Raw genomic sequence first — 18078 nt, forward strand, 5'->3', positions numbered from 1 at the left:
CACACGGGATTTATTCAGACTATTGGAAAAGAACAAGATGACGATAAAGTGAAAGGAAGGTGGCTGAACAGATGAGAAAGAGGGGATACCCGTCGAAGAAAGAACATGGCGATTTCCTTCAAGGGAATCGACCATACTTTTCTCGGTATTGACACTGATTCCGCCGCCGCCTTGCGTATTCACCAAACCCACAATAAAAACTGGGTTGTCAATAAGACTCAAGTTTTGTTAGATGTGAATCTTACCTAAGTGGGGATATCTGCCAATGCTATACCCAAGAATGATGTGCTCGCAGCACAAACAATCAACGAGGAAGCTGTTTTTACCTTTGCCTTGCGCCCAGCTACAAGTATGGGACGGAAGGTGTCTGTAAGGTTCCTTCAAAGGCAGCACCCGGTATTCTTTGCTGTGCAGAGTCTTTAAAGCATCGACTTGGGGCCAATTTTGGCTACTTCAAGATGAGAGGTTCGGTGGAGGGTTGCTGTAGGGGGGTGGTTAGTTTGTGGGACTTGATGTGGGGGGTTAAGGTGGGAGAGGTTGGGAACTTGGGGGTCGAGGTGGGGGTTGGAGGTTGGAGGTTATGTGAACAGTGGGGGTTGATATGAGATTTTGCTGGGGGGTTAAAGCGGCCGAGTGAGAAGTTGAACATGTAAGCAATTAAGAGCCGGAACCTGAATGGAAGAGGCGTAGAGCGAGGGTGGACTGAGAGGAGAAGGTGGGGTGAGTTGCATGAATGAGGAGTGAACCGAAGAGAAGCATCATGAGCTGAGATATTGATTTCTCATGGTCACGCAGAAATTCTCTGGATCAGTTGTGGGACGACGGTGCCCACTGTCATGCATGGTACCTGAGCTGTCCCCGTTCCAACGTTATAGTTGCCTAGATCGTTGTTAGGTACCTAGTCATGATGCTGAGGAATAAAGATGTTAGATAAGGCAACTAGCCTAGAACCCATTAATCCTGGCGCCGGTAGCCAACTCTAAAATGCGGCCAACCTTATTTTGTAGATTGAACACTGTGCGCAATTGCCAGTGCGGAGGGTGCGGGGACGGGAGGCCGCTTGTTTTCTCACCCACCTCCAAAATGCCCTCATGCGGCGTTTGCCAGTTTTATGGCTCGAAAATCACCCCACCAACCTCACCTTACCTATCTGCATACCTACCCAACTCCCCCATTTGAGTTGTTGCTACATATGACATGATGCTCAACTGAGCAAAAGCCTCTGTTTACGGTGTGCAGAGAGAGGAAAGGCTCGAGGGTTGGTGCTCACTTGGCTTGGCATGGTGTCGAGACAGCGCCGCCAGGCTACACCAGGCTCGGCGTATCTAGATCGTTGTTGGTCCTGGGCGGAACTCCTCTCAGTGAATTTGTCCGGGAGCACAAGCGTCATTGGACCAGACAACCTCCTAACTGCATTGTCGACCCCTTCTCGGCAGAGGCATTGAAGGTATGTAGCCTCGCAGCGATCAAGGAGAAAACTGCTGAAACACGTCAGCAATGACAGATATGTCGGAGCTGTTTTCCTAGGTCTGAGACTATGATAAAGTGTGGACTAATGATGGCTGTACAATGTCTTGGTCATCCGTTTTCTAATCCCGAAGCCCGGGGTAACCTAAGATTCGGGATCTCAGTGCTAACACAGTTTAAACTATTTCGGAGTTTGGGGACAAAACAAGACCATGGTCCGATAGGGCTGCCGGGTGAGTGGGTTGTAGCAGATTCTTGTGTGCGTGTGCGTCAGATCCTGGGTGACATTTGACAAGGTTGTAAAGCCAAGGCAGACTAGGGCAAGAAAAGCCGGCCGGGAGCTCGGGGTGAAATAAGCCATTACTTGGAAAAACAAGGACTGGGTTCTCTGAATGAAGCCTGGGCAACCTTGGGTTCGACTCGGTCCGGTTTCCTGCAGCTTCGGCATTTCTAAACCATCCATGTAGTGTATTACACGCCCGGTGACAAGAATGCCCTGTCGAATGGTACGTCTTCCGGAAAAAAGATGGCTGCATGTCCAGCGAGAGACAAGGAATTACAAAACATGTCTAAACATGACCTCGTCGAACCCATGTTTGTCAGACGTACCACGCGTCACTTGGTACCGACACATGCCGGGTTTCGTAGGGCACAGTCGAACGATCGGAGCCGATGTAGAAGACACAAGATGGGGCCGAGAAACGGTGACCAGAACTAACGCTAGTGCAATGGGCTACTACCTGCATCAAGAAGCCGAGGTGTTGCAAGCACTTGACATGGCATCTGATTGGAAAGCCATGATGAATCCAGTGAGACGAATGGCTGTAGCGATGGCATCCGGTTCAACTATTTCTAAACGGGGAAAATGAGGACAGAAACACAACATTGTTTCATGCATGACGACGTTTCCGCAAGGCCTTTTGCATATCGCCTGCCTCCAATGAGAGCTGACAATTCGGCTTGCGCGGGTAACTTCAGGGGCTGGGCAGTTCAAAAAGACGCTGGGCAAGCGGACCTCGGAAGCATAAAACCGATCACACTTCAGTGGTGGTGTCTGTGCTGCAGTGTCACAAAAGGCCAGTTCCCATTCTGGGGACTTGAAACATCGTATTTTGCCCTCGTGAGCTCGCGCAAGCCTTTTTTCTGCAAACCTTTTTTCTGCAAGCCTGGTTGCCTGACAGGTCTCGCCAAGCCAAATCGAGACGGTACTGCATTGGCAGCAGCAGGTACCTCGAGAGCGGGCGCCTGCCAGTTTGCGCCATGTCGGTTGCCAACAAAAGTAAACCTCACCGGTTACACCGTCAGTATCCTCTGTAAGGCTGGAGGTAGCGGGTGGCGACATCGATTGCGCGCTCCAGTGGTCGACTCCTCGGCATCCTACTGTTTCCGAGGGGTCAAAAGAATGTCGTGCGATAACCCTTGGCTTGGCTGCCACCTCATGGTTGGAAAGCAATGTTATGACCTGATATTGCTTTAGACAAAGGTAGCAAGCAGGTAGGGGCCGCGCAAGCTCATTGATGATAGCATCTGTTGACGGGATGGAATTGTCCCGAGCGGTGTCGACGTCGTCTTTGACGGTAGATGATCTGCGATGAGTGACGGGACAGGGTCCAGGGTCCCTGGTGCTGCCCACCGAACAATCACTGCCGGGGATTTTGGAAGCCGAGATCTCGGGGTTGGCTGATGCGGGGCGGCGAGGACCGTTGGAAGGCCAGCCTTGCGCGGTCTTGACTCCCGCTTTGGGTCTTGACTCCCGTGTCATCTATGGCAACCAGTTGTCAGTTACAATCCTCGTAATCAATGTCTCGCATGCCGTTCTGCATCAGAATCAACACGAGACCATGCAGCTTGTCCGAATGCCTGCATATGCCATCCAGGGGCATTTTTTCTTCCATCGTTTGTCATCTGGTTTCACCACCCAACTCACTGCCCAGGTGTTCTTGGCATTGAATCCGGGACCGGGTCTGGACCGCCGAGGCAACCCTTTGTCAGCCTGAACACACAACACACTACAGCATGACATCACTGGGCTGTAGCTTGAAACAAAATTCGTATCGCGGCCGAGATGCCATTCGCTGGGTTGGGTAGTAGCCTGGAAGCTGGGTGCAAGATTGGTTCTCATCTTGAAACGACTCCGAGTCTACGGGCACAGGTACCGTTTGTTTCCTGTGGGCCGGATGACGGGATGCGGATGTGAGCGGAAAAGAAAAGCTGTCGCATGGTTCTGCAAAAAGAAAGAAGCTCGACGTTTGGCTGATTTGGACAGCCGATGTGGTGTGCAGATGATTGGTGGGCGAATGGGCGGCGGGACGCGTCTGCCACTTCTTTGCTTGGGACACGCCTGCCCAACGTTGACCCAATCTTGTGCGCTCCCACCCTCATTCGCTCGAGGTACATGAACCAATGGTGCCATCCATGCATTTCTCGCTGATCATCCAAGTCACGGGTGCTGCGGTTGTTGACCTCAGAATCCCTCCACACAACTTGGTGAGTTTTGTTCTGTCTCAGAATCAGTCGAGAACGGTGGTGGTGATTACCCTGATGCACCGCAACGGCAAGGCACACTACCTGGGATACATGGCCGCACAGATCGTTGAAGAGAGTGCCAAATTGGAGGAAAGATGGCTTTTCTTTCGGCTGTGTGTGTGTGTGGGCCGGCCGTTTCGTGAGCTAAGATTTTGACAGTGAGGTCAATTGGACGAGAGCTGGCCTTCCTCCCCTTGTCGTGCGGGTTTTGGCAAAAGGTACCGATCGACTTCGAGACCAATGACTGCAGGAACCTCGAACCAGGCGTCTTTGCTGCGTGATTGGTCGAAAGCATCCACGGAAAATGCAGGCCAAGCCATCCTTCAGACTCGCCAATCCCCGGATTGAACCTTGGTCCTTATGAGCATTAGGTGGGTTGGCACGTTGGGTGCTGGGGAAAGGGCCGCGTTTGTCATGGAGGAGAAGGCTCTCACCCAAGTGTCTGATAAATAGCCAGGTTGTTCCCAAACTTTTCGCTTGAAGTTTGTTGATCAGGGACTTCATCATCTATTCAGAGATTCATCAATCCGTACTGGCATTAGTTGCTCGTTCTACGTTCTTCAACACTAGTCCGCTGTTTCTTCACAGCACGTTGGTTTCCTAGGTCCTTTGGCTTTCCAAGTCCTCTTCAACAGGCCATCTTCAACAAAAAGATCTTGGAAGAACTTGGAGTCCCAGTGCAAAGGTTTTCTGCATTCTCGTCATTTTCTTTGTCGAATAGACGCAAAATCTGGATCTGTTCTCATAAGTAAGTTCAAGTTGCTAATTACACATCACAATCTTTATCTCCGTCTGGCTGCTCACGAGCGGGAGATCTCCACCCAGGGACCTGGTCTCACCCCACCCGTTTCTTAAACTGACACTGTCCAATCACACAGGCAGTGACGCAACAACATCATGGTGCAATTCCAGACCCTGGAGCGGCGGCTGTCGACAATCACGAGAACCGGCGAAGCATCATACGAGCCAGACTACATCATGCACAGGTTCCTCAATCCTCGCCGCGAGGAACCATCATTTCGGCGTGAGATCTCGTGGATCTTGATCTGGAGGCGATGGAGGCGAGCAGCGTTGGGCGGCCATGCTGTGCCGTTTGGGAGTCCCATGCCGACCGAGAGACTGGTTGCGAGAAGCCGTGCACGGGGAAGGGCAAGAATGCGCGCCATTTTACAGGACTTGGAGCCCAGGCTACCTTGATGGCGGCCTTTTTTTTCGAGTGTATCTCTTGCTTGTGCTTTTTTATCTTTTATTTTTCTGTTCTTTCTATTGGCCTGTCTGGTTGGCGCAACGGGGGCTGGAGATCCTGGAGGTAGACCCACTATTAATAGCTACACTGACGAAGACAGTGCAGCACTTGATCGCTGATCATGGTGGGGAGATTTGGTTCTGCCAGGATAACTATTGAATAACCTTAGTTTTATTTTTATTTTCGCATTCGATAGTGTGTCAAGTGAGATTATTGCTGCCTTGAGGCTCTGCTATGCCGATGGTCAACAAAGACTTGTACTTTCTCTGTGAAGCCGCCAAAAATAAACTTTTGGTGGGGTTCCCGCTGTCGAATGTGGGCTTCTACCAGCGCAAATTCTACAATCGTATTGTTGGTGTTTTCCATCTTGTTCTTTGTCCCCAGGTCTGCAGGGTTCAATCCTCAATAACAACTCATCTAAAATTGGCTTAGTATTCTCTCTCTTCTTTCGGTGAAACTTTTTCGCTGCATGGTAGTCAATGGTCTCCAACGCAGGCGACCGCGCTCTTTCAAGCGGAGATGCCGGAGGCCCCTCCGAGCTGAACAGCGCACGTCAACCCTTGACCGTCGGGCCCTGGACCCCGCCTTCTAACATCCATCTCAGGTCAACCTGGGAATGGAAACTCTTTGCCCATCCGCCATTCTGCAGCCCAAGAGCGGATGGTTTTTCTTGGGGCATTGCCCACGCCCCCACGTCCGAGCCTGACTGCTGCAAAAGGACTTTTGGAAGACAGCACCCAGCCTTTCAGGTTTTTCGGATGAATTTGTCACCCGGGACCTGGAGCATGGATAGGGAAGCCCAGACCAGCTGAACGACGGTCAACAGTGACGCACAACTGCCCGCCATTCTGCGCCTCTAGTGAGAGCCGGTAGACCACGAACCGGCGGGGACGAGGCTTGCGAGGATTATCGGTGACAACCTGGAAACAGTTCCAGGTGTCTGTGCGGTGAATCTCAGCATCGCTGCTCTCACCCTTTGCCCGTGCCGCGTACGATCTGACGGGGCCCGGAAAACCAGCGGGCAAAACTCCACGAAGGTCGGAGAGCTCGAGGCGAGGGTTTGCATGCACTTCAACGGAAGCAGATCAATACTCCGCAACGCCGCACCCGGTTTACCACTCCCATCTTGCCTGCTCATGACAGCATCTGACCGTACACACGCCTTGGTGCAATAAAGAGGACCCAGCCGCCAATAAGAGCGGCCCCTCAACATACTGTCCTATCGCCAGTGTTTCGTCAGACTCTCCGTAGTCGCGGCAGCCGGTATTGTTCCGGTCGGTGAGTTGACCCGATGCCTGATTTGATGCGTTGACAAGACTCCTGATCGAACCCCGACATTTGATAAAGAGGAGATATCCAGAAACGGAAAAATTTGCCAAATCCCAGATGCAGGACCCCATCTTCTTAGCCCACCCGAGGTATACCTATCAGACGCCGTTGTGGGTGCGGCTTTGCTCCACTGCTTAGAGTTGCCGTTGCCCCTTCCTTTTTTCCTAGTCGCTCTTCGCTAGATCTTGGCCGGCGCCGTGCGAGGCACAGCTTTCTATTTTCTAGAACAAGCACACCCCCTAGCCCCTTGCGCGCGGTTATCGTACACCTTATTGCTGCTGAGGGCCGTTGCATACTGATACCCCTGCGGGTAACGCTGCCATTGCAGCAGTCCAGCTAATGGGGTAGGTATAGCTGGTGTTGTGATGTTCTGCGCTCTTTGGCTTTTTGTTGTAGAGCCACGCCCCTCCCCCGGGCCTCTTTGCCTCACTCCCGTGTCTGGTTGCTGCGCTCCTTAGACTGCGCTGTTGCTCATCACCTTGAGTGCGACCGCTCGTTGTTGTTTCTCCTACTCCCTTTCACTTATCAACCATAGGAACAGCAATTGGCAGGTTGGAATCACGCTGCACATGTAATAGTGTGTGCCGGGGAGAGGTTAAAGAAATGCTGTTTTCAAAAGCCTGACAACTAACGCATGGAGAGACAGGTAGCTGGCGCACAACGATACAGTGTTGGGTACCAGACCAGCTTTTTCGAGGGGGTGTGACTGTTTTGCAAAACTCAGATGGTGTTGGGGGGGTCTGAATAGACTGGGGCCATGGGCTATCCGAATCAAGAGTCCAAAAGCGGAGAATGTGGTCTGGGAGGTTGCGGAAAGTGGGGCCCAAGCCAAGGGTCGCATTGGAATTTGACAGGGTTGACAGGGGCTCGGGGGCACACAGGGGCCACGGAGCCACGGTCGACAAGTCAGGGAGGTCATCAGGGGGTGAAGGAGGGTGGATGGCTGCTACAATATTCGGATTCTGATCGACGACAGCCATCCACATAATCCCGAAGAGACAAGTTTCGTGGACCAAGAATACGTCGGGTTGCATCACGCCTTGTGCTGCTGGTGGAGGGTTGCCAAGCCCGTGCTGGTTGGGCGTGTGCTTTCGCTGCCGTGATAGTCCCGGCGGGGGGTAGGTGCAGCCGAAACCCGAACACTCACCACAGTGGGGAGAGAATATTCCATATACTGGGTGTGATCCTCCACCAGACCATCAACGGAACTCTGGACATCGATCCGAGTGCTACCCACTCGACCACATCTCAAAGGGTGGAATGCCTGGCTGCCGGCTTTCCTGCCTCGGGAACTAGATAGCGGCATGGTGGTGGGGTTTTGGTTGGCCATTAGGGACCGTATGAAGAAGCTTACCTCCTGTCTCGGGCCCGATCAGCTCACACAATTTTAGAGAACGAATGCCTGGCTTCTAGAAGTGCGCATAGTTTGCGTCGGAAGCTGTTCTTATCTGGCCCGCAGGTGTTCTCCTCCATCTCAGACACGCTATAGCATGGAAATGGACTTGCGCGACGGAACTGCGAAAGGGTCAAGGCTCCTGGGGTCCAAAAAGATTTTTGTGTGAGTATACCAACGAACGGCAAGAATGCGATCCCACGCCTGCAGAATGTCGCGATGGTAGCATCGTACATGGCAGTTTCGCAAGGGCAGTGCCGATGCCACGCTCCGCACTCATACCTAGTCAATTCGGATCAGCGACATATTCTATCAAGATTGAGTGGAGGTTTACATGGGTCAGTATCTTCTCGCCAAACCGCCTCCTTCTCGTGAATAGCATCGTGGCCACTGCAGTCTGCGACTACATGAAATGCCAGCTGTGATGTGCACTTCGATATCCGCCCGGTGGCGCTCCAGGGATGTCGGCAGGGGTGTGTGAGTAAGAAAACTTATATGACGTCCAAGGAAGATGTCGGGCAACGGGATGGGGGGGTGCGCTACAGGAGCCGAAAAATATCTACGTTTTTGTAGGCAATCGGCCAACCTGAAAAACTTACCCTGCGGTTATGTGTTGAGCGGAATGGAGGGGGACCCCGCTTTGGTCAAGCAAAGCATGGGGACTGGGTGGGGTCCTCATGGTATGCAGCCACCACCCTGGACCACATAAAAAACCGTGCCTTATGCAGACAATGTAATACAATACCTCTTCAGTCACCCCAACTCCCCTTCTATCGTCGACTGAAACTTTCCTATAAATATATGAGGTTCTCGCTTCTCTTTGACAGTAGTTGTGTGATTTGCAACGCTTTCAATCAGCCATCTAACAGACTCACACCTAATAATATCCTTATCGCTCTTCAAGATGGAAACCAACACTTCATCGGACTTCTCAAGGTGAGATTCACCTATCCACGACACCTTACCCAACCGCAATATTTTCACCGCACAGCATCAATCTGTTTGAATCAAAAAGCAGTCAGGCTTACTAACCTTTTCTCCTATAGCCAGTCCAGCAATCCTATCTTGACACCGCGGACAACCTCTGCCACTCACAACACCGGCATCTTTGGTAACAACGACAAGCACGAGTCTACAGCTAGTTCGCACAACAATAGCCCGTCAATGCCAACCACAAGTCCAAAGCCCGAGGAGATCCAAACTGAGCCAACTGCAGCACGCAATTCCGACATTCTTGCATCTGCCGTCACCTCTTCAAGCTTCGATGCGGACAGCTCGCTGCATGGCCGTTTCCAAGACGCACCCCACCAGCACCCCAATCCCTACAGCCGCATCGGTTGTTACACCGTCAAGGCCCAGCAGCTGATTGACAACTTTGACCAGCGGTTCGACCCCGAACACAACACCATCGATAAACCCGTTTAATTCCCTTCAATGTCGAGACAGCATCATAAAGTTTGCGCGAACTTCACACCGAACAACTGCCATGAGCGGGCAAGAGGACCCCTTTTTTTTTTTTTTTTTTTTTTTTTTTTTTGCATTACGATCATGGTGTTTCTTTTTATCCAAATGAGCTTTGCCGCTCTATTTTTCTCCTTGGTGCCTCCGCTTAGATGATGGTCAACACAAGTTGTTTGACAGGTACCTAGATGTCTGGGTCCAATGCAGAGCCAGCGATATTATGACTTACACAATCTGTTCTTTCCTGGTTTTATAGAGTGGGGACGAATGGCCGAGATCGACTGGGGTAGCGAGGGTAGATGAAACTTGACGGTTGTCATTTGCGGGGTATGAACAGCTGGAAGAACACGTGGGGGGCAAGTTTGCACTTCTTTCGGTGTTTTGCATAGCGGCCGTTGTCGTTCTTGCACTTGCAGAGAGAGAATTGGCACACCGTTCTTGGGAAGGCCACTATGTCACGGTTCTGGAAGACAGTGGGGCCACGACGGACCAATCAGGGCTGGACCGAGCGATCGAGCGGGGCTCACGGTCCAAGTGGACGGAACGGACCAATAAGATGGGGACCGGGGACCGCGGCGGGGCTCACGGTCCACGGTCCAGTATCGGCCAATCAGGAGTGGACCGAGGACCATCTGTAAGTCAACGGTCCCAAGGTCTATATATACGGAGGAACTGGCTGGCGTAGATTGACAGTTCCGCAGTATGCAATTCACAGTTATATTCACAGTATCTTGTGTTTACATTGAGACATCTTGTTGTGCACTGTTTAGCTGCACCGAACCAATTGTCAGAAGTTACCTTCAACCAGTATCCCTTTCAGAGGTTCTGTACAGGGGTTCGTCACACACTAGCGACACCGTGTTGAGAATAAGCTTTCATTCGTACATTTTAGCTTTCAGTTTACAATTTCAGAGTTAGTGTATTGAGGACAAGGTTCGATTCGCTATAATATTTAGTAAATACCTAAGGTTATTAGTGCTCTTCGGCCTCCCTCAAAATCCTGTATCGAGAGCTACCCTGGACCAGCAAAGTCAATGGAATAAAAATCTAAACTATAAGCAGGAGGATTTACACACATCGCCGCGACGTTTACCGATGACTTATTACTCGTGCTGCGATATTATTGTCTCCCATCACTTCTTCGCTATGAAGGCTCTCAGAATACAAACCAATACCAAGCGAAACAGGATAATTACACGACACAATAGCGCTCGTCACGGTACTGCGTAATTACTTCTGTAAGCTTTCAGTCACCTAACTGCCACTTGTCCAACATCTGTCAGGTTGCTCTTGGACACCCGCCAACGTTCATGCATGCCAGACTGCCGGTACGTGTCACCCAAATCTGCAACATGCCGCTTTGGGAGGCCTATGCATGTTCCCGCTCAGTTTTTTCCTTTGGGATTAGCCTGGTGGAAAGTCAACCTGGTGGGGTCGTGGCACTTAGTTTCGCCAATATTCCCTGCCTGCCCACCGACAATCTGCGCTGGCCCGAAAAAGGTGCACTTGCAGCTTTTTAACGGAACAAGTTTGAATCGGATGAACGCTGATTTGGGAAAGCCCACATAGGGATATCTGCAGTCCAAGATTGATAGCGTACAGATTGCGGAGGATGCGACTTGCATGGCATGGCCGCTTGTTTACTAGCCTGCGCCCTGTCTGCCTGTCAAGTTAAGACTTTTACTACTCCTAGGATACATTCTCGACATCGCAGGTTCGCTTGTCCTCTTCCTACATCCCTTTCCACATCCCACCGCAGCGGCATTCGATGCAGCCCGGTCATCGCCAGCTGGATACATCAAGCGGGCTTGCTATACCGGATTCCGTTTGCATTATTTGTGGTACGATACGCATAGGATCGAGGTAAATAGACGGGCAGGTATTTGATCATGAGTACATCCTGCAGAGTAAGCAACACAGTCAGGTACCCTACCGTGACGTCGGGCTACAATTTGGTAATTGCATCCCGGACGCTCTAGATACCTACACTGCTCATATAGGTCTACACATGACAAAGCCGCAAGGAGTTGCCGAGTGATTTCGAGGTGCGAGGCGGGACACATGCATGTGCATACCATTTTGTCGAAGTGGAGCCTTTATTGCAGATCATCTCGAACACTCGAGATCAGATATCCTCTCCCCGGATCAGGAATGCTTTCCGGGCTCATGGATTTGATTGGATGAGCAACCATCAAGCGCATGCAGTGAGAGGGTGGGGCCCTGTAGCTGGTCCGAACTTACCTTAGTGCATGCCCGCCTTCCATTGTGGCCGCTCTCCGGCCTTATCAGCCCTGCTGGTCATGCACAATGAATTAACAGGAAGCTTTCGTACCCTAATACGGGCTCATAACTTAAGCCTTGGAAGCAAGCTGTAGATGTTTGCAACTTGAAGTCCCGTAGTCTCTGTTATCCAGTCAAAGTTGAGTCGATCGCTATTAATAGGGAGTTAAGATAAATGTAAAAGGTAAACATAAACAATGAACGGGGTAGTGAGTGGATAGGTAAGGATGTGGTGATACACCCCCGGCCACTCTGCCGGCTGTGATGATTTTGGTCGCACGTGCGGGGCAGCTTGCTGCAAAGCCCAGAAGAGGAGGTGCCTTGATTTCGCTCCCGCCACACCCGTCTAGTTTCTAACCGTGTAGTGTGCTACCTGGTAGCTCAAGACTTTACGAAACTTATTATATGGAAGATTTTGATACCCATTCCCTCTTGCCGAAAACCAACAAAAACACCTGTGATCATCTCCCCAGTGAATTCCAATTGATGGTGGTTCCATGAGGTATTCTGAGCACTATGTAGCCATTTCCAAGCCCACGCACGATGAATCTTTGGTCACTGTCTACCTACCAAATGGGGTTCCAGCGCAAGTTGAGCCAAACTGCTGGATCAATCACAACCATCCGAAGTAGCCTAGCCGTGATCCATCGCTGCACGCGCGTGCCGGGGGGAGGGGTGGGAGGCGGTCTGCACACCGTATGCATCCGTGCGGCAGTGAGCCCACCTACACAAGTAAACGTACAACGGTGCCTTGCTAGCTATATATCGATCACCTCCAGCTCTTTTCTAGGTGAGAAGACATCATTCCCTTTTTTCATCCCAAAGTTCCTTTCATCTCAGGATTCGAAGCTTTTTCCAGAGTCAAGTTTTACTTGCTCGTGTCACATTGTATCCCATCACAGATAGCAGATCCATATTCACCATGCCCTCTACCTCCAACCCCAATCTTAGCACCTCAGTAACACACAACACCAAAAAGTCAATGTTGGTCGTCATTTTACTTGCCTCGTATCCCACTCTTCCAACATGATTTTAACAGTTATTTTCTGCTTGTAGCTCTCAATACCCCCAGCCTCTCTCAACCCAGTCACCATCGACCGTCACCCCTTCCGCAATCAAGAAAGTGTCACCCAAGAAGAAGCGCAACAACGCCATGTTGGAGTACTACCTTGCCGAGTCTCCCAGAGACGGAGCAAACATGTACTGCCGTTGTCACTCTGGTTACCATCCAACATCAACCCCGTCGTCGGCGCCGTCCCATTCTTCGGCTATCACATCCCCCAAGAAAGAGTCGACCGCCTATGCTTCCAAGGCCGCGGATGCTTTTGACACTGCATTTACCGAGAATCGGTAGAGAGAGGGATTTTTCTCTTTTAGCGGCACGGTGCTGAACATTCTCAGGCGGCGCGGAGCGGAGCAAAGCTCGGGTGACACACCGGAGCAGACCCACATTTCCGGCGCGGAACTCATGGTCAGTCCTGCGGAGCTCGGAGGTTGTTGGCGGCGCGAAATATGTAACAAAATTGATGATTGGCTGAAGCTAAGACAAAAAAAATTTCGATCTTTTTTTCTTCTCGGTCTGTTGCAGCGGTTGATCGGCGTTTTATGCGGGTAGCTAGTAGGTTGGATGTACTAGTTTCTCAACTTGAGAACAGTACTCTTTTTTTTTTTTTTTTTACCTCATGCTCCTATTACTGTAACCTAGTAGTCTTAACTCCTGCTGTTCAAGATAACCATTGTACCAGTTCGTTCTTTTGGTATAAGTAAGTCTAGCGATACCTCGGTGCGACCCGCACTAACAGATAGTCTTTTGGTGAGAAAGCAACGCCTGATATCGAACAGAACAAGGCTGTCTCATGCAGGAATTGGTAGATGGATAAATATCCCCCATACCTATAGCGTACCGTCTCGTACCCCGAAGACAATCGGCAATTAGTTATATAATTTCTCCTCGATCGGTGCGACTGGTAGAGCAGGTGCGACTTGATACTATGCTTGTCGGTAACATTGCATGTATAGGCCACACTCGTCACTATTCCGCTCACTATTCCGCAATTGCTGATGTGCTACCAACCATCGTTATGGACTTAAGCCTGCCCCCGGAGCTTTGTCCCCCACTCTGCTTGCAGATAGAATGGCGCTGTAACTAAACGATCAGGACGGAATCTTATAGGTACCAGTGATATATCATTCCGTAATGGGTAAGTAAGCGCCGAGGACCCGATTGTTTCATGGCCAGCCGGATCTGCGAGTGCGTAGCTTGCTTAGCTGGGCCGCCGTCTTGCATGTATCGACAATGGGGGCAGCGTGTGCCAAGATTTTTTTGCCGGGTGCCCGCAAGGCTGGTTAATGGGACGCCCCCTTCTGTCAGTTCTTGACCATATCTTCACATCCTCCTACACCGTTAAGGATCCTCGTAGAACCGTCTCTATTAATTTTGTGCCGACGACTGGATAGTTGTCCCAGAGCACCCCCCTTTGTCGCTTTCATTCACCTACACGACTGCAAACTCACCTTCCTGACTCTGCTCTATCTCAGTGGAACCATTCCCAAAAGATGTCTACCCCTTCAACATCTTCCTCCTCGAAACTTCGGTATGTTTTGTTTCCGTTCGAGCTCCCGGTGTCAAGTTGTGTGATCTAATAAATTTTCTTATTATCAGCATCGAGTTGAACAGTCCAACTCTATCCAGCGCAACCCTTGGTCGCTCCCAACTCCAAAGCTCCAACAGCCTCAGCAGCACGACTACTTTCAGCATCACCGCAACAAGCACCACCACATCATTGCACCAACTCGAGGCCTTCATTGAGCAAGACATGTTCGACGATGGCACTATTCATAGTAGAGTGCCGGAACATGAAGTCCATTTCGATGAAGACTCGTGCGTCCCTTTCTACGAAGCACGCGCACACGCTGCCATCGCGCAGTTCGAGATTGCTTTTGCAGGCGGTGATGAAGAGCGCTGAAGGGAGATTGGGCTGGGCGTGCAAAGTGTGTCCGGTTTCGCAGCTTCAACTCCCATGATCCAGCCAATCAACTCGATGCAACAGGGGAGGGGTGGCTACCTGTTTTGGGGGTGGTGTGCCAACAACTTCTATTCCGGCGCCGGGCGGCCCCTGCCCTGCCTGCCTGGTACTTCTTTTCATCTTCCAGCAAAAGCGAAAATTGTCGCTGGAGATGTGTGAAAGCCATCTTTTCCCACCAGCTCCTCGACATAGCCATCGACAAACAACACCACCCCCATCTTCCCACCCAACAGCTACATCTATATAATTTCTCTCATTTCTACTCTCATCACTTATAAACGGAAAAAAATTTGGAAAAAAAAATTTGAAAAAAAAAAAAAAGAAATTTGAAAAGAAAAAAAAACATCACATCCTGTTTGATTCCCTCCTACTCTTCTTATTTTAATTTTTTCCTGCAGCACTTGGCTTCCGAAAAAAAAAAAACACAAAAAAGGCACTATATGGGGTCTGCGCTTGGTGCAAGCTTCACGGGCGAGCGAGCTGACGTCAAAAGTGGATACGAATGGTTTCAGTTTCTTGTCAGGGATCTCCTTTCTCCAGTTTAAACTTTTTGGATTGTGATTTTAGGGATAGCACGAGGAGAAAGAGGCGGTTCATCAATGGCACACGACAGCAAACGCAAACGGGCACAACGCATATGATGACATGGCGGGGGTGTAACTGGTTAGAGGGGTGTGGACTTGGTTTCTGTTGATTTATAGCAGATGGGTGGGTAGATAGAATATCTTTTTGTGGAGCCAATTATATCCCGCTTTCTCCCACCACAAAGCACGGATAGGTTAGATGCATGTGCACGGTACCTACCTTCAGTCTTTACGCATGTCGAAATTTGAGTTTGCACAGGAGTTAGTTAGTCGGTTCCATTCGACTGTGAGATCATCATTCTAAGGAGCACAAACACGCAAAGTTGTGAGCAAAGTATTATTTATATATTACGTTAGACTCTAGACATCTAGACAACAAAGTCACCTACCTGGGCCGATATCAAACTTACCGTATGCATAACTGAAATCCAAGCACTTACCTTGAAACCTACGATCAGCAAGTTCCTTTCCTCTACTCCAAGATATTCCGACCGTACTCATCTGGCGCCGTCAGCATAGTGAGAATGAGGTCATGATTACCGGCAGCCCTGGCCTCGATGAGCTTGTCCAACGCGGTTCTCATGTGAATGACAGACTGTTGGCATATATCATACCCATCCCATTGTTCCAGAAAGAAATGCAGCCCGAAAATAGTTTCAACCGTACGCAATCCGTTGATCCTGTCCCAAAATGGGACCAGGCTAGCCCGAGCCAAGCGCTTGCGCAAGGACAGGGTGTGAATGTGTTTGAATTCGATTCTGTCTTTGAGATTGATAGTGGGAGAGGGTCCCAGAGCACTCCAGTCTAGAACCCGCCTGAGCTCATCGCTATCTGAATCATCATGGAGCGTGACCAGCTCGTTCCATGTCTCCTCTAGGTCTGTTTTCGCCATTACTTTGCGTATCAGGCCCAAGTTTTGCTCCCACCCTTCTGCAAGGTGGTCAAGTTGCAGGTAAATTTCCGTGTCGATAATCTTCTCGGCCGGTTGGTACAATCTTGCTGCCGTTGCAGTTTTGCCGTGGGCCTTGACGTGACAGTAATGACACAAAGGTGACCCTTGGTGGTCCAGCCTGAGCTGGCTGAAATGGCGAAGCGGCCACAACACAATCATTCCAAATGCGACAGTTGGTTGCCATTTTTCACAGCTTGGACATCTGACCCGCAGTGGAAGCTGTTGAGGTTCAGCTGCAGATTCCGCGTCTTCAGGTTCCGCGTCTTCAGAATCCGTCTTCAGGATATCAGGATGCAGCGGCTCATCAACGAAGTGCCACTCTTGCATGGAGCACAAATGAGCCGGTATCCGCTTCAAGTTGGGTGGTACCAATACTTTTGGCAAGAGACCGGGGAACAGCCTGTTGAAGCCCAACCCCAAACCCACGTCCGTTCGGGAGAAAATGATTGGGGCATCGGTGTTACCACAAAAAGCTGATGGGCAGGGCGGTCACGGTAGAGGTTGCGCTGGAACTTACACTCCACGCACCTCCGTTCGTGACGAGCCTTGCCGACGATGTGAGGGTTTGTCTCTTCAATGCAGTTTTCGTGCTTCCTGCGAACTTCCTCTACATCTTCGTCATCATTCAGTTCCCTGTTCACTGCTTTGTTCCAGTGGAAGGACGTCTGATACTGCTGCCGGTACTGCTCGGTGGGTTCTCTGTCTTGCTCCGCTCGCCTCTGAATCGATGAGAGCCTGCTCTCTGTTGTGGTTGCAAGTTTCCAATCTGTGAGGGCCATCTTCTGCACTTCGGAACTTCTCATCCAAGGTTTCCTTGTGGCTGTGTTGAACAACTCACTGTCATCAAACATGGCATTCGAGAGAAGTTTCATGCAACCGAAACAAGCGTACCAGCTGCTAGCCCACCAGTCCCGGCCACGGTTTGTCATCTGTGGTATGGTCTCGTGTAAAAGATAAAATTTCGGTTGCCGAAATGGGTAGCCTGGGTAGTCGTCCAGCTCCGGGCCACCATTCTTGGGAAGAAGTTCGAGAGCGAGTAGGCGCTGTTGAAAGTCATGTTCAATAGGGTTGATAAAGTCGCGAAGGCCCTTGGAGGTTTGAGAAAGGGCGATGAGAGAAACGGGATCGAGGCAGGAAATAATGTCGATGAGAATATCCACTGGGAGGGAGATTAAGACGTCCTGAGCAGAAGCCATGGTGGAAAAGTTCGATAGTATGTTGTAGCCGTGTACTGATTTCGGTGTTGAGGCGTGCTGAAAAAAATGATGATTCGAAAAGAAACCGTATGAGAGGGGTATGCGCTGGTCTTTTATACGAGACATTGCCATGATACTCCGGAGGCCAAATTCAATGTTTGATCGGAAGCACAATAGGCATTGTCTATGCAAGCCAAGTGGAAGGCCACAAAGAAGGATGATTCGCCCCGGTAATAAAACAAAGAAATTCATCTTCGCCTGCTTTGCGGGCCAAGTCGCAAGGGGCGCCAAAAAAAAGGGCTCCATTTCCCCGTTGCGCGTCGTCGACTTGGAAACAGTGAGGGTCTGGGAGATCGTGCAACAAATATGAACACTGTTCTGAGGACATGACCAGGCAGACAAGCATGCCCACTTTCATTGTGCTGCCTCCAACAGAACATACGAGAGTTGGACTGATATTGTCAAGTAGGAGGGGAACAGCGGTTTTTGCTGATGATCGGCATGGGCGACTGCGGATAGTCTGATAGCGTCGTAGTCTAAGCGAGGGTGAGGTCGCATGAGAGGGACAGGAAGTCGCCCATGAATCGAGTTCATGCGGTCGATATCGGGGAACGCGCA

General features: G+C 50.6%; 3 protein-coding genes across 3 annotated transcripts; 2 read left to right on the forward strand and 1 right to left on the reverse strand.

Moving 5' to 3' along the window:
* Window positions 1-4890: 4890 nt before the first annotated feature.
* Window positions 4891-5190, forward strand: QC763_309620 (uncharacterized protein; the record flags this gene model as incomplete). Its single annotated transcript, XM_062911416.1, has 1 exon — window positions 4891-5190. The coding sequence occupies one exon, from the start codon at window positions 4891-4893 to the stop codon at window positions 5188-5190; it is 300 nt and encodes a 99-aa protein (XP_062767443.1).
* A 3544-nt stretch (window positions 5191-8734) lies between these two features.
* On the forward strand, window positions 8735-9893 carry QC763_0057730 (uncharacterized protein). The gene is made up of 2 exons (XM_062905817.1): window positions 8735-8897; window positions 9008-9893. Exons 1-2 carry the CDS (start codon window positions 8866-8868, stop codon window positions 9384-9386), a joined length of 411 nt encoding a protein of 136 aa, XP_062767444.1. The 5' UTR covers window positions 8735-8865; the 3' UTR covers window positions 9387-9893.
* A 6724-nt stretch (window positions 9894-16617) lies between these two features.
* On the reverse strand, window positions 16618-17460 carry QC763_309630 (uncharacterized protein; the record flags this gene model as incomplete). Its single annotated transcript, XM_062911417.1, has 1 exon — window positions 16618-17460. One exon carries the CDS (start codon window positions 17458-17460, stop codon window positions 16618-16620), a length of 843 nt encoding a protein of 280 aa, XP_062767445.1.
* Window positions 17461-18078: the final 618 nt, after the last annotated feature.

Source organism: Podospora pseudopauciseta, chromosome 3, assembly GCF_035222475.1.
Source record: "Podospora pseudopauciseta strain CBS 411.78 chromosome 3, whole genome shotgun sequence".
Taxonomy (NCBI): Eukaryota; Fungi; Ascomycota; class Sordariomycetes; order Sordariales; family Podosporaceae; genus Podospora; species Podospora pseudopauciseta.

Excerpts from the sequence above, each read along its gene's own strand:
- QC763_0057730 (XM_062905817.1), top strand. The coding sequence starts at position 8,866 with ATGGAAACCAACACTTCATCGGACTTCTCAAG. Across the intron at positions 8,898-9,007 it reads ACTTCATCGGACTTCTCAAG|CCAGTCCAGCAATCCTATCT; the intron begins GTGAGATTCACC and ends TTTCTCCTATAG.